Source organism: Phalacrocorax carbo, chromosome 2 (assembly GCF_963921805.1).
Source record: "Phalacrocorax carbo chromosome 2, bPhaCar2.1, whole genome shotgun sequence".
Taxonomy (NCBI): domain Eukaryota; kingdom Metazoa; phylum Chordata; class Aves; order Suliformes; family Phalacrocoracidae; genus Phalacrocorax; species Phalacrocorax carbo.
In genome coordinates, this window is record NC_087514.1 from 51,876,667 (window position 1) to 51,891,496 (window position 14,830).

Here is a 14,830-nt window from a genome sequence, read left to right on the forward strand (position 1 = left end):
TTTGTAAACCACGCGATGAACACCTCCGTGCCCAAAGCAAGCTGCTGACTGGCTTGCCGGTACAGCCTAGGCGGGACTTTCCATTCTGGAGAGGCACGGCTTCGCTCTGACACTGGGCCGAGCTTACTGGGGCGCTGTACCTATACCCGCGCCCGCACCTACACCCACACCCACACCGCCGCCGCCGCCCGCTGAGGCGCGGCCCGCCCGTGGCGTGAGGCGCGTTCCCGCCCCGCCGGGGGAGGGAGGGCGGTGACCGGGGGCGGGGCGGCGGCGGCGGTTGGCGGCGGCGCGCGGGCGCGCCTCCTCCCCCCCCCCCCCCCCCCGCCCCAGCCTTGCAGGGGCCGGCGGCGGGGCCGGCAGCACCGCCCGGCCCGGCGAAAGCGGCTCTTCCGGACCTGCGCGGCCGCGGCTGCCCGCTCGCCTCCCCCTCTCTGCCTCTCGGTGCTGTGGCCGCCAGCCGTGCCGGTCCCCTGCGCTGCCATGGGGAACCCGCAAGACAGTCCCGGGCGGGGCGGCCTCGGCCTGTTCGTCTTCCTCCTCCTTCTGCTCCTGTCGCCCGTGCGGGTGAGTCCCTCCTGGGAAGGGCGCCGTGGGGAGCGGGCTCCCCCGGGTGCTGCCCTCAGGGCTGAGGGGGAGCCGCGGTGGCTCTCCTAGCTGCCCTGAGGCGGGGTTCTGCCGGGCGGGCGAGCTGGCCGAGAGAGGCGGCTGTCCCGTCAGCCGCCGGGTGGGGGGCCCGCCGCTGCGCTCGGGGCGGGGGGGAGCCGAAGCGTGTGAGCGGGGTGTCCCCTCTTGTTCCCGGCGGGGCTCTCCCTCCCTGCTCGGCGCGGTTCCCGAGCGCCGAGTGCTCGGTGTGCTCGGGCGGGACAGCCCGGTGACACAGCAGGGCCGCCTGGCAGCGCCTGTGGCGCGAAAGCGGGCGTGCTCGGGCTTGGCGAACTTCTGCCCAGTGCCCGGCCGCTGCTGTTGCATACAGCAGCAGCTGCCCGGGATGCCGCGCTGCTGTGGTGTGCCCTGGTTATGCAATGCCCTGTGCATGTGAGTAGCCATGCAGTCACATGTTCGTGCAGGGGCTTGCATATGTCCTCAGTGTCTGGTTCGGTTTGCTTAGAGCGTTTCTTATGCTAGGTGACAGCTTCCTGGAGGCAATTCAGCACATTGGCTGTGCATAGTAAGATCTGCTATTTATTGATGTGCCGATATTAAGACTACATCTTTCCTTAAAATCAGGAACCAGAATAAGTTGGATTTCTTGATGCTTTAGGGAAAAAAAAAATAGTGTAAAACCTTCACTCCACTCTTCTCGGTCATGCTTTGTTTATGCTGCAGTTCAAGATAGGAGTGAGATACTCCACATTCCTCTGGAGAAACAAGGAGTGTCTTGTAAGTCTTAGTGGGGTTTGTTTTTACTTTTTTCATCTCTAACCAACTTACAAACATACTTTCTAGGTCAAGTGTTATGCTTAACCCTTTTTAGACACTCAGTTTTCATCTTCTCTGTGGGTGCGCTGAGGTTCTCCTGCTCTTGTATCCTCTTCAAACAACCTGTAAAGAGCTTAAACAGAAAACTAGGAGTTCATTCTTCTGTTGCCACTGGAGAAGCTGATTGTTTAGTAGTGACTCGTGATCTCCAGGTGGGTAGGTAATGGACTTCACACCTTATCAGCACTCCTTTATGTAATGTTTTGGGCAGGAGGTACCATCCTGTAGCAATGAGGTGTGTCCTAGGCTGGTAAGGAAATGGCAAGATGCTTTCCTTTAGGTGACAGAAGGATATTGAGCTAGAGGAGCTTGAAACAAGTTCCACTAAGATTTTGGGGATCCTCGTAGAGCACATGGCTTTGTAGTCTATAAGAAGTAAACATTGCAAAATTGCTTTAATCATGCAGGTTTCGGTTTTGCAATGTAAGAAGGCAAAATTTTACTTACCTTTTTTTTTTGCGCCATTCACTCTAATTTATAGCCTGATGTTCCACAAAGTGGACCTTGATATCTTTCAAAGATAGAGATGTGATCTCTCTTCTAGTTCTCTGATTATAGAGAAGCTGGTCCTTTAGTTAGACTGAGCCTATATAGTGTTAGATGCTTGCAGAAGGGAAGCATTGTGAAGGTGAACCTGTTCTCTCCCTCAGGTATGCTGGTAGTGTAATGTTTTCATGCTTTCAGTTGTAGTGTGTATAAATCAAAGTGCCATATATCATCTTTATTATTTTTAAAGAAGTTGGTGGACTAGAGCGGCATTTCCGTTTGCAATCCTTCCATTACGTACACTTTTGCAATGAACTTGGTGTTCAGCCTGTGTAGGATGTATCTTGCACTCTGGTATAGCACTTGTGCCCGCTAAGCTGTTACTAGTTCATAGTTAAGTGCCCATTAGTACCATCTAAGAACTACATTGAAAAATCTTGGGCCCTTTATGGCCATTTCTGAATGTGGACTTACAGGAGGAGGAAGTCTTGAAACTGTTGTTCTCTCGTGGACATCCTAATGTACTGAATGGCACCTTGTGTGCTTAATGGCAGCTGTTTCAGTTGATCCTTGTATAATTATACTAAAACACAGGCTGTCAAATTAGTGGATAAGGAAGGTTGGACACAGGTTTCCTATCAGCAATTGGGATCCCAAGCCATAGGGTATATTTGAGTTTCTGAAATCCTGCGGGAAAATGTTTATGGCAGGTGCTGCTCTGACTCAAACTTGCCAAGTGGCCTGCAGTGTGGTGTTACCTGACCTTGGGCACAAAGTTCCGAAATGCCTGTGTGGGGCAACTTGCTTGGCAGGGATGGCAATGTATCTTCAGAACAAGACAGTAACCGCTTTATTTAAGTTACTTCCTGGAAAATCAGGAGTGACTTGTTCATAGTCTTTCTGGATGGAAAGTGATCAAGCCTTCTTATAAGAGGAGAGATGACTGAAGGGAATGACTGGTATAACCGAATAGTACTTTGCTGGGCAGTAGACAAAACAATCTGTGTTGTCCAGTATTATTACTCTTTCCCTGCAGGGCATCAGAGGTATTTTGGTGCAGATAGCCTTAGTTCCAGACGGCTACTAGTTAGGGGCTCTGTGCTTTCTGGTAATGCATGCAGTAAGTGTGTATTTTCCCGATAAATCATTGCCAGCTAACACCAGCTTGATCCCACAAATACCGAACTATTACAATTATTGCAATTTTCTCTTCCTACCAGACCTTGACTTTCCTGTGACATGTGAAGTGTACTTGCATAACCCCAGGACTGGGCCTTGCTTTCCCCTACCAGGAGTAACTAAGGATTTTTATGTCTGAAAGGCAACAGTCCCTTTTACCTCTGAGCAAAGGAACAGGAGGAACTTGGCAGACAAAGCTTGTCTCTGAATTGGCTGCCTCTGAACAAGTTACTGAAAGAGACAAAGTAAGAATAAGAATTAAACCTGCAAAATTTCCTTTAGTCCATGGACCTCTTCCTCTCATAGGGAGGGCTGTGAGGTAATGTGCAACTTCTGGCACAGATCTGCAAACTTGACCTGGTCACCTGTTTCCATAAACCAGTCTTGCCATTTACTAAGGGTAGTGTGGTACTGTGTTTCCCTAGAACTCAATTTCTCAACCTGGTAGGAAATATCAGCTATTAAATGTGATGTGGGCTAGATATTAGAGTTGGGGGCAAGAGCATGCTGTTTCCTGGGATCTTTCTTGCCCTGCAAGATCCCAGATGTACCATCCTAGATGAAGGAAGGGGAAACAGCTGTATCTGATGCTGTTGCCTTTTCCATGCGTTAGTAATCTTAATTTGGAGACCCAAACAATGTTTACTTGTCATCTGGTATTTGCAAGACTACAAATAGTTACTGTTTCTGTATACAAGATCATCATTGTTCCTTGTCTGCTTAACAGCTACGTATTCATTGTTGGTGATGGCTAATGTTGCTGGAAGCATTGAAGATTATTGATCTGTTTCAACATGTGGTTAAAGAAACTTAGACTGAAGTAAATGTGTTTATGATCTGTTGTAGCACTAGTTTTATTACAAATGATAACGCCTGGGAACCAGAAAACTGTAACAACCTTTGTAGATTGTTAATAGTTGTGAAATGCCATACTTGCTTGTGTGCAAGTTCTTTTATTAGGGCTCTTGGAGCTCTGACCTGAGGTGAAATTACTCTTTAGACAGAATACATCTACCAGAAGTAAGAATACACTTTTCTGAACTCTGGGGATGTACAGAAGGCTAGTGTTAGTGTACTGCCAGAAGGTTTCTAAGATGGGCTGAGGGCAGGAGGGAACAGCCTTAATCTAAGTTTATGTTGCTGTTGCTTTATGAAGTACTTGGTGTGTACATCCCTGTACACCCCCCCACACACCCCAAACAACCCTGTGTTAGTATCTTGCGTTGTTTAGGTGGCAGTTGGGTTCAACACAGCATTTCTCTGTTAATTTTGGGGCTAGGAGGGCTTTCACCCATTTAAGAAAAAAAGATCATTCACCCAAATTTTAAGTGACTTGTAAGTCTGACTCAGCAAGCAGTAGCTTTAACTATGACTTATTTACAACCACACTTATTCATCCCTATCTCTTCCTATCAGTGTAGGAATGTTCTTCTTAAAGAATTGAAAGAGCAAAGTACTTGTCTCATTCTGTAACTTACTCTAGCTTTTACTAGAGGGTTTTTGTGGGAAGAACTTCCAGCTGTATCTTATCAGTGGTAATGGATTAGTTAGTTGCTTGTAGTATCCCTGAATACTGTCTGCACTGTTGGAGACCAGGCCTCTCCCATATTTTGTGGCTGACTGTTGACTCTGATGCCATAAAAATCAACTTCCTAATACCTGAGAGCTACCTTGGTGACTTCAGGCAGCTGACTGGGATGATTTGGTGTTTTTTCTAGGCTTATTGACTTAGTTCAACCACTGTAAATCACAGATCACCAAAGCTTACCAGTTCAGGGAACAAATTCAGACTTTTATTAGTGAGATCCTGCTAGGTCATGGCTTAACCATCTAATCCTAGATTGTCTTTGAAATTGAATTCTTGGTGTCAATACTGAAATAGAGTATTCAAACTTGCAGTTCTAGGTCTAAGTGTTCTTCTAGTACTTTAACTGATCTGTTCAGCTTTTCTAAACAGGCTGAAAGTTGGAGTGATAAATGTGTTGTTTTTTCCATTGTAGGTTTTATTCATGTGGAACTTCACTAGTATGGTTCTAAATTCTTTATTCAGATTACAAGTGTAAACTAATACTAGGCCAAAATGCCTCATCTTGCTTCATTTTCTTGTGTCTGGCTGGATACTTTTTGGTGCATGACCAAGTGTCATGTGCAAGTAAGTTGCTTTATATTCCGTCTTGAAAATGATGGCAAAAAGCTTTGTAGGTAAATTTATAGATATAATACAGGTTGTATTTTATTTTGTATCATGTAGTTATAACCAAGGAAGTGTTACCTTGAAATACAGGTAACATGTTTAAGACAATAGTTTTATCAGCCAGCCTAACTGATAACCGCATTACCAGTTTTACCACACTTTCCACTCTGGAAGAAGCCAAGTCTTTCTGAAAAGGGTTTTAAAAATTAGGACGTGTTAGATAATAAGGCTTAATGAAGCACAGAAAGATTTTTTTAGAAAGTGTTCATAGAAAGTATGATTACAAACCATTCTAGACTAAATGTGGAAGCCAGCCCGATACTGAGAAAATATCTAGTTCTGTTCTCATGGGCAGTAGTAAGCAGCTCAAAATTCTTTGCCCTTTTGCAAAAATAGCAGTGAATCTGCTGCCACTTGAAGAGATGGTTAATTCACTTCTGATGCTGGTACATAAAAACACTAAACCATCATCTTTCCCACTAGTTGATTGTTTGCTATTAGAAGCGGGGTATACAGCTGTGAGGAAGCAGAGGTGAAGATAGTGACTTCTAAATTTGCATCAAAGAAGGGTTGGCTTCTTAGATTAATTTGATGCATGACCAAATTTACAATGTAGTTTCTGTAAATAGTCTCCAAGTTATGGGAATTTAACTTTTCAGTTTTTGCTGGTGTTAAACATTCAGTGTTTAAGTGTAATCCTAAGGGTTGCTTTCCAACTTGTAGGTAAGAATATGGTGATACTTAGCAGCTGGTTACAGGTTTATTAGAAGAAATGCTAGGGTAGACATGAAATAGTGGTCTGGATGAGTGGTACTTAAACTGGCTTTTGGACCTGGCTTATAGTGAATTTAGAATCAGGCCATGTTGCCTAGGTTAAGTTAAAGGGAAAACAATCTAACTGGGTCAGGGAAGTTGGTGATGATTATTGTCCCTGATAAAAAAAAAAAAGCATTACTGATCTTCTTTTGGAAGAACTGTTAGTGTTGTTCGGCACAAAAATGGATGTTGTGGAGGCATTGTAATTCTGGGTAGCTCTTGGGTATCGTGAATACAGCCTTTCAGGGGCCTCTCTGATCAGTGAACGGTGTTATTCATGGTCAAGCACAAAGCACAGCAGTCTGTCCTTGCAGTGTAAGCATATGGTGTTTCTACAAATGCTAGGTGAAGGTTGTTCAGGAGATAAAAATAGGTTTAGTTATCTCTCGAACTGTACCATGCAAACTTCTGACCAGAGCTGGCAGAAGGGTAGGAAATGTTTGTGCGGTCTGCTTTCTGCTTGCAGCCCAGGTGCATGGGAAAACCTTGGAGCTGTCTTAAAGCTTTTGCTGTAAATAACTTGTTATTGCATTAAATGGTTTAATTTTCAGTATAAATATTTTGGTTTAGCATTTCAGATATCTCAGTGTCAGTGCCACTGAACAAAAATATAAGGCTTGCAAGGTGCCATTGTCCTTTTTCAGTTTCCTTTCTGTATTTCATGCACATAAAACAGAACCAATTTGTGAATTCTTCAATAGTCTCTTAAAACATTTTTGAAATGAGACTTGAGGCTTTTGTCTTTTTACTTAACACTGAAAATGCAACATTTAAATGTGTTTATAGTCTTGAAAGTGGTGATGGAGTGCATCCTTTAAGATTGTGACGATACGTGGCATTCTATGGAAGCACAGAGCTGTGAAGTTCTGCTTCAGAATCCTCTTTATGCTGCTAATTCCCCAATCTGTCACCCTGTGTCTGAGTTTGCAAGAAAGATTAAAAGGTGGCAGGAGGAACTGAAATATTGGATATAAGTAACACTTCTCTCCGTGTACACTGATGCATGTGCTCTAAAGTTTAACCCACTAATCATGTGCATTGTCTTGCATTAATAAATTATTTACTACATCAGTTTATATTTGGAGAAGCTTTTCAAGTTTTGATTAGGTTTTCTTAAGTAATTCTTGTACTTAACCTATAGACAGTGCGCTTCCTGTTTCTAGGTCAAGGAAGGGTGGGGAGCTGATCTGGAGATCAGTGGTGATGTGTCAAAAACACATGCTTCTGTTAATGAGTGTTTTATGTGGTACATGCTGATGTTTAAATTAGCAGGAAGTTACCGAATCTGGATTGTAAACTACTTTTGGAATGGTAGCACATAAACTCTGCAGTAACTGAGGAACTTGGCAACTATTTCTTGCAGTTAATCAGTTATCTTGTGTTGATTAGGTACTTTCACAATTGTGTGTCTGGTATGGGGAATGTGGAGTTGCTTCTGGAGACAAGAGATACAACTGTGCATATGATGGACCACCAATAGCACTACCAAAGGATGGCTATGACTTAATGCAGGTGAGCTTCTTTTGGAGGTCTGCTGCTTAAAAATAGTTCTACACTTTTTAGAATTCTGTATTGCTTTCTGTTGGACCTAGACTATGACCTTTAGCTTTCTTGTCCTAACTTGATAAGAAAGTGAACAGATTATCCCTGATTTCTCAGGTATAGCTCATGGTCCCAGCTGTGTAAAGGTAATATACCTCAGTTTCTGTTCAGAGATATGAGAAGTCTCCAATACATGTGATTATGGGCTTTCACAAACATAACCTTAAATATAGGATTGGTTCAGTTTCCTGCATATTTTCCTCACTGGTTCGAGCACTCTTTAGCCAGACTGGGGGCTTTTTTGGGCTCTTCCAAACTACGACACATTTCTGCAGTTATGCCCTCCTGATCTCTAAAGGACAAAAGTAAACTGTTTTCCATCAAATGATCATTCCTGATCTCTTCCTTAAACAGGAAGGCAGTAACGGACCCCCATTGAAATGGAGCGTACTTGGACAAAGTTCAGTGTCCTTAACTGCACATAGTGTGAGACCATGTTTCCTTATCGGGACTTTAGCTGTCAAAGTGAACAACACCAAAGTCAAAATAGTTTGTCAATTTGATGCACAATATAGGATGATGTTGCCAGACTTGCCTTCTGACAGATGATAGTTCAAAGCTGTGATAGGGCAAGATAGCTATAGAGTTAAACAACAGTTTGGCTGGTAGCAGGAGTGACTTAAATACGTAGGTGAGCTAACTCCTATTTCGTACTGTTTCTGGAGTCTTAATGTGCAGTACTTTTATGTTACTGTCTGTTACGCTTTCCTTAAATGCATTTGTTTCTTCTATAAACTGAATATGAAGTAGTTTTTCCAGGTAATCAATGATTTTGTGGTTTGCCTTCTGAGACTTTAGAATCTGATACTATCCAGAAGGTATGCTAGAGGATAAGCTGCAGGAATACTTTCAACTTGGATAAACATGGGTTGTCCTCTTACTAATAGACTCTCAAATACCATTATAATTCTATTTATAGACACTGGTGACTAAAGATCATCTGAAGGAGCTTTTTAAAAGGAAGTGATGCCTTGAATAAAAGAAGTGATTCTCTCCCTATTCTCTAAAGAATCTCATTGGCTAGACTGATTATTTTTTTCTTTTCTATGCATCCCCCACAGTGACAGCTTCTGTCTTCTGAAATATACTGAAGCAAAACCCATAACTGTAATGAGTTCTGAAGTCTTAAACATGTTTTTCCTTCCCCCCATCTCAATACTGTTTTTATTTAAGGAACTCTGTCCAGGTTTCTTCTTCGGAAATGTTAGCACTTGCTGTGATGTTCGTCAACTGCAGACTTTGAAAAACAACTTGCAGCTGCCTCTGCAGTTTCTCTCCAGGTATGCTAATGAGTGGCAAAGCAACTAGAGATTTGTAAAGTAATAAGAAAACAAGCAAAGTTCAAGCGGACTGTAGGAACAGTGGTAAGTTCATTTAAAGGCTTATTGGAGCAAGATCTTGGAGAGACTTCCTCATCAGTTTCAGGAGGCTTTAATTTAATGAAACAACTACTTGCAGTCTGGATTGAATTAGTTGGTAGAATAAGCATTATTTTAGTTTGTCTCAGACTGCTGTATTTGTAATGAAGCCTTCAGAAGAGAGTGACATAAAGTACTGTTCAGTCATCTTGTTCTAACAGAAGTCTTCCCGCTAGCAACAGTTAAGTTTTCCTTCAAATTCCAGTCAAACTCTGCTTGTTTCTGCTAAATGAGGTAGGCAACTTTGCTAGTGAATGATGTTGATGCTACTGATGAATATTAAGCAATTTTAAGCACCAACTAATGTTGTATTACTTAAATTCTGGAAGCTTAGCTAGCATTTTGTTCTGTCACTCTGAGCAGAATGTTTATGCTTGCTGTGTAGGTCAAATCAGCTATGGCTTGCATCTTTACTTATTAATCTGATGGCCGTTTGTTGACTTTCCTACCCAGGTGTCCATCATGTTTTTACAACTTGATAAACCTCTTCTGTGAACTGACTTGCAGTCCAAATCAGTCTGACTTTTTGAATGTTACAAGCACCATACCTTATTATGATCCAATTTTAAAAGAGAACAAAAGCAGCATTACAGAGCTGCAGTACTTTGTTGGAGAAAGCTTTGCAAATGGTGAGTAAACAGTGTGTTAATTTACCTAGGCTTTTGTCAAGGTAACAAGACCAATGCTTTCTCAAGAATTGGGAGGGAGAAACATCTGTCTTTTGAAGTCTGAGGCATCAAATAGGTACCAGTAGGCCCCCCTTGAAACTGCTGGAACACTAACTTCTGCCTGGGTAGGAGACATTACACTGACACCATTAATAACGGTGTTTTTGAAGACTCAGGAGATCAGATATCTATATGTATGGTTAATAGCTGATAATTCTGATGACTAACTTGAGAAAAACAAAGTTGTTGCCAAATACTGAATGTCCAAAGCCTACCTGATAGTGAAACTGTCTGGCAAGTATGATAGTTTGTACACAGGGCACTACAGTGATTCTCTAGGAGGCACTCACTCCTCTTGAAATGGACTGTTCTAGTCCTTTGTCAAGTACAAAGATTTCTTTTTTCCAAAACCAAATATATTTAGGTTGTATTTTGGTTTTATAGCAAACTTGAAGCATTAATTCAGTCTCTACACTTTGTGCAGTAACCTTTAATCAAGTTAGGAGACACCTGAAAGTCATACAGGTCAAAAGTCCTTTAAATATTTGTCATAACTTTCCCTGAAAGGAACTTAATAGTTCCCTCTCAAACAATAAAGTAGGTTCTAGCATAATGCAGATTCAGGTGGCCTAATCAGAGTAAATAGCTGTAACAAAGCGTTGCAACCTTGAATACTGCAAATACAACTAGAAAGCATTATTTCACTACCTTAAAATGCTTCTTGAAAGCTATAAGCATGTTCTGTGAACTTGTTAAGTCTTTAATTATTGGAAATACTTGGAATGCTCACTGAAATAACAACATTGGTTTAATGACTCTTCTGTCTTCATGCACTCTTCCTAGCAATGTATAATGCCTGCAAAGATGTGGAGGCTCCATCAAGTAATGTTAAAGCACTGGGGCTGCTGTGTGGGAAGGATGTCAAGGACTGCAATGCGACCAACTGGATTGAGTACATGTTTAGTAAAGACAATGGACAAACTCCTTTCAGCATTATTCCTATCTTCTCAGGTAAGAAACTGACTAGTCCTTGCTTTTGAAGCTTCTGTCAAAGGCTGTATGCTATAGCTAGTACACTGATTTGTTAAACAGCTGTCCAGCAATGAATGTCTGCAGTTAGAGGCTTTCAAAGCAATGCAAGATAAACTGATTAACTTTTTTGATTTCTGCTTGGAAGTCATACTTTGCGCTTGCTTTGTATGCAGCTTCTTGTTTAGAGATCTCTCAAACTCAGTAAGGGGTGGACTGAGCTTAGGCAACTGGATAGCTTGTATTCCTTGGGAAACTAGGGCAGTATACTGATCCTCTAGGATTTCTTTGTAAGGAAATAGATACACATTTCACAACAGATGAGAGGGGTGACAGGTCATTGCTGGGATGATAGAAGTATGTGCCTATTAGCTTTACAGACTGCAGTGGTCTAAAACATGACCAGTCAGTAAGTAGTGGACTGTACTCTAATAGAGTACTAGAAGCAGTAGAACTGTAAATAGTCGGTACCTGCTATGGAGAAGGCTGTAAAACCAAAAGCTACTCTATACAGAGGCTAGGGGCTTTCATATAAAGGGTTTACTCATTTAATTGATAAGCTTGTGTTGTGAAGGTCTGAATTTTTACCTGATAATAAACTGGTTCTGCAACTTGTGATTTGTTACAGATGTTCCTGTCCATGGAATGAATCCTATGAACAATGCTACCAAAGGCTGTAATGAGTCTGTGGATGATTCAACAGGACCATGCAGCTGTCAGGACTGTTCAATTGTTTGTGGTCCAAAACCTCAACCCCCTCCATCGCCTGCTCCTTGGCTTTTGTTTGGGTTGGATGCTGTGTATATCATCATGTGGATCTCATACATGGGATTTCTACTTGTATTTTTTGCACTAGTTTTTGGAGTCTGGTGTTACAGGTAAAGCATTCAAAATGCTCAGCTCTGAAAGTCACTTGCCTTTTCCCTGAAAACTTCCTTTGCCCCGGACAGAATGCTTATGCCTCTACTTCTTCACCCAGCTGTAAGTCATGTTCTGTGGCAGATGCTTATACTTACAGGGAGTGTTCTAACACCTAAAACCATGTGGTAGAAAGTGAGTGCAGAAGTTGGTTTGGTTGATGCACAGGTCTCATAGCATCCCTAGCTACAGGATCAAATACAGAAATCTACAACTTACATAAGCAAGAACTTGAGAGTACGCAAAACTCTGGGGAAACGCATATATGTTTCATCTGACTGACATTATGCCTTTGTGGTAAAGAGGAAAGTCTCATTTCAACTGTGTGTGTTCTTGGATGGTATGCATTGAGATACCAGAGCATTGCCTTCTAGGAGCTGTGAACTGCCTTCATACTCAAATGTCAAACTTCTGGAACCTGTGGGATTTTACAATGCTTAAGACTAGGCCAGTAAGCTAATAAATTAATCGATCCTCCAAGATATATGACTGAGTAAAAATGAAATCCTCTTTTATTCCTTGAATCACTTGTTCCTTAAGCTGTAATTGGAATGAGCCGGAAGATTGCAGTGATGGAGAGGCCTGTTTACAACATGTAGGCTTTAATGAAACACTGAATCTGGCTGTTAACACTTTGTTGCACGTGCAACACACCATACTTTGCCAGGAGATGTGGTTGAGGGGAAAGAATCACTAAAAGCTTGACTTGGATAGTGGGATTGTAGGAACTCAATTCAGGATCAGTGGGGGAGAGCAAGATCCATTATCTGCAGGAACAAGCAACCATAACATAGTTTTTCTGTAGATGTATACTTGTAACAAATCGCTGCCCTATTGCAAATTAAGTCATGAATACTTTTGCTTAGTCTCCTGTTTTGAAAAAAACTAAACAGAGGCTGAGCTTCCAGTAATTATAGCATTTTGTAAAGTGAGGGGCAGCAAGCCAGTGATACTCACTAGAAGAGTGCTCAAGTAACTATAGCTGTAACTGCTTTGGTGTGGTTGTGCTAGCAATCCAGAGCAGTGGAACCCTATTAATATTTCTTAATAGCATTTTCCAGAGGCTTCTGCTATCTAATAACCTTACACATGGTGGTACTCTTCAGTGCAACTGTAATATTGTTCAGTTGTGACCAAGAATCTGAAATCACTGTATAATAAGAATTAAATCTGTGTGGAAGAGTATAGTGGGTACAGCAAAGTTACGACATGCTCAGTAACCTTACTTTACTGGACAACCTGCGTAGTAAGCTACATGAAATGGTAATGGTGTTCGAGATGTCTGGTTCATAGCCCAAAATATCTGGCCATAATTGGAGGTCTGATTAGATTGCCATGAGAAGGTTATTGAGCTTATCTCTTGCTCTGGGTATCAGGAATGAGTATAAGCAATAAATGTCTAGCATAAGTGTTCTATGCTATAACCTACCTGACTTCAAGACAGGAAGAAAGTCCCTTTTGTGTTTCCTCACTTTCCCCTTCAGGATAAGTAGGTGTAACCTAAGCAGTTTGACTACCGAAGTAAAATATTTCTAATGTAGAAATCTCTTGCAAATGTTATCACCCTAAGTTATGATCAGTTTAAAGAGAGTCTCTGTGCTGTTAATGTTACTGATCTTCTAAACATGCATAAAGAACGTGTGAGTGATCCAAGCTGGAAAAGTTTAAGACAGCTGACGTGGCTGTAAGTTGTTTCAAAGGATCATGAAGCTGGATACTGCTGTTCTTGAGTAGATGGGTGTGGGGGGGAACATGGGGCCTGTAGATTCTGGAGGACTCAGATATCAAATTTATTACTAGCATTGGACTCTATTCTTACTGTACAAACCCTAAAAGATACCTTTTTGGAAGAACAGGATAACGTAGCTTTTTGTCTTGCAGGAGGCGGCACTTTGTCTCAGAGTACACACCGATTGATAGCAATGTAACCTTTTCTGTCAATTCCCGTCTTGACAATGGTATGTCTTGGATAAGGGTAATAGATGTATTAGAAACTCAGTTAAGTGCATACCCTTCCTGTGGATAAGCTCTGGAATTTTAGCGTTGTTAGGTCACATAATCCGTTCTTACAGGGCTTTATTTCAGTCTTTTGGCCAGTATCTCTCTTCTTAACCCTGTTTTGCCGGATGCTGAAAGCCCCGGTTGCACAGTTCATGGGTCTAGCTGTGCTAATGGGAAGTTCTACAGTGCTTTGTAGCTGGAGGTGAAAGGGGACAACGTGATGCGCAAATTAATTTGGTCATATTTTGACCCATCCATGTATACATTCAAAGCATGCCATGAAAGAACTGCAGTTTAATTTGTGTAGCAGCTGAGGTAGCTCATTTTAATGCTTATGTATCTTTTAGCTGCTTCCTGCCTTTATATGCTGTGCCTACTGCTGTCAAAGATAATTTTGCATTAGAAGGAGCAGTGTTAGGTACAAGATGATTTTGGCCCCTTGACCTCAATCAAGAATTGGTCTCTGGGTCTGACTGCCAGTGTAGACAGAGCTTTTGGCACTTACTGCAAACAGAACTAGAATAAAATTTCATCTTTTCTAGTGTACTTCAAGAAAATGCTGCTTAACTGACTTCTCAATCACTTACTGTTTACTTCTTGCTCTTACAGGGAAAATCACCTGTGGTGAGAGGCTTGGTGAAAGGTTTGAGAATGGCCTAAGGATGACATTCACATCATGGGGGGCTTTCTGTGTCAGAAATCCACGTCCTGTTATCCTTTTCTCTGTGGTCTTCGTTGCAATGTGCTGCTCAGGCTTTGTGTATGTTAAAGCAACTACAAATCCTGTAGATCTCTGGTCAGCCCCAAGCAGCCAAGCTCGCAAGGAGAAGGAATACTTTGACACACATTTTGGGCCTTTCTTTCGTACTGAACAGCTTATTATTCAAGCACCAAACAGCCATCCAGACACCTACTCACCTTACCCATCAGGCTCAGATGTCCCTTTTGGGCCTCCCCTCAGCAAAGAGATTCTCCATCAGGTAATTGGGACTTCCCAAGAGCAAAGACCTAAACATACCTAACAGGTATAACCATAC

At 42.2% G+C, this 14,830-nt stretch overlaps 1 protein-coding gene across 1 annotated transcript in view; it reads left to right on the forward strand.

Annotated features, from left to right (window-relative positions):
* The first annotated feature begins 331 nt into the window (after positions 1–331).
* NPC1 (NPC intracellular cholesterol transporter 1) overlaps positions 332–14,830 on the forward strand; it is a 28,301-nt gene continuing 13,802 nt past the window's right edge. Inside the window, exons 1-8 of the mRNA XM_064442859.1 lie at positions 332–567; positions 7,547–7,669; positions 8,933–9,039; positions 9,631–9,806; positions 10,689–10,856; positions 11,503–11,752; positions 13,674–13,750; positions 14,403–14,773. Of these exons, the coding sequence (XP_064298929.1) occupies positions 484–567; positions 7,547–7,669; positions 8,933–9,039; positions 9,631–9,806; positions 10,689–10,856; positions 11,503–11,752; positions 13,674–13,750; positions 14,403–14,773 (1,356 nt within the window). The 5' untranslated portion in view covers positions 332–483. The remainder of the gene's footprint in view (positions 568–7,546; positions 7,670–8,932; positions 9,040–9,630; positions 9,807–10,688; positions 10,857–11,502; positions 11,753–13,673; positions 13,751–14,402; positions 14,774–14,830) is intronic.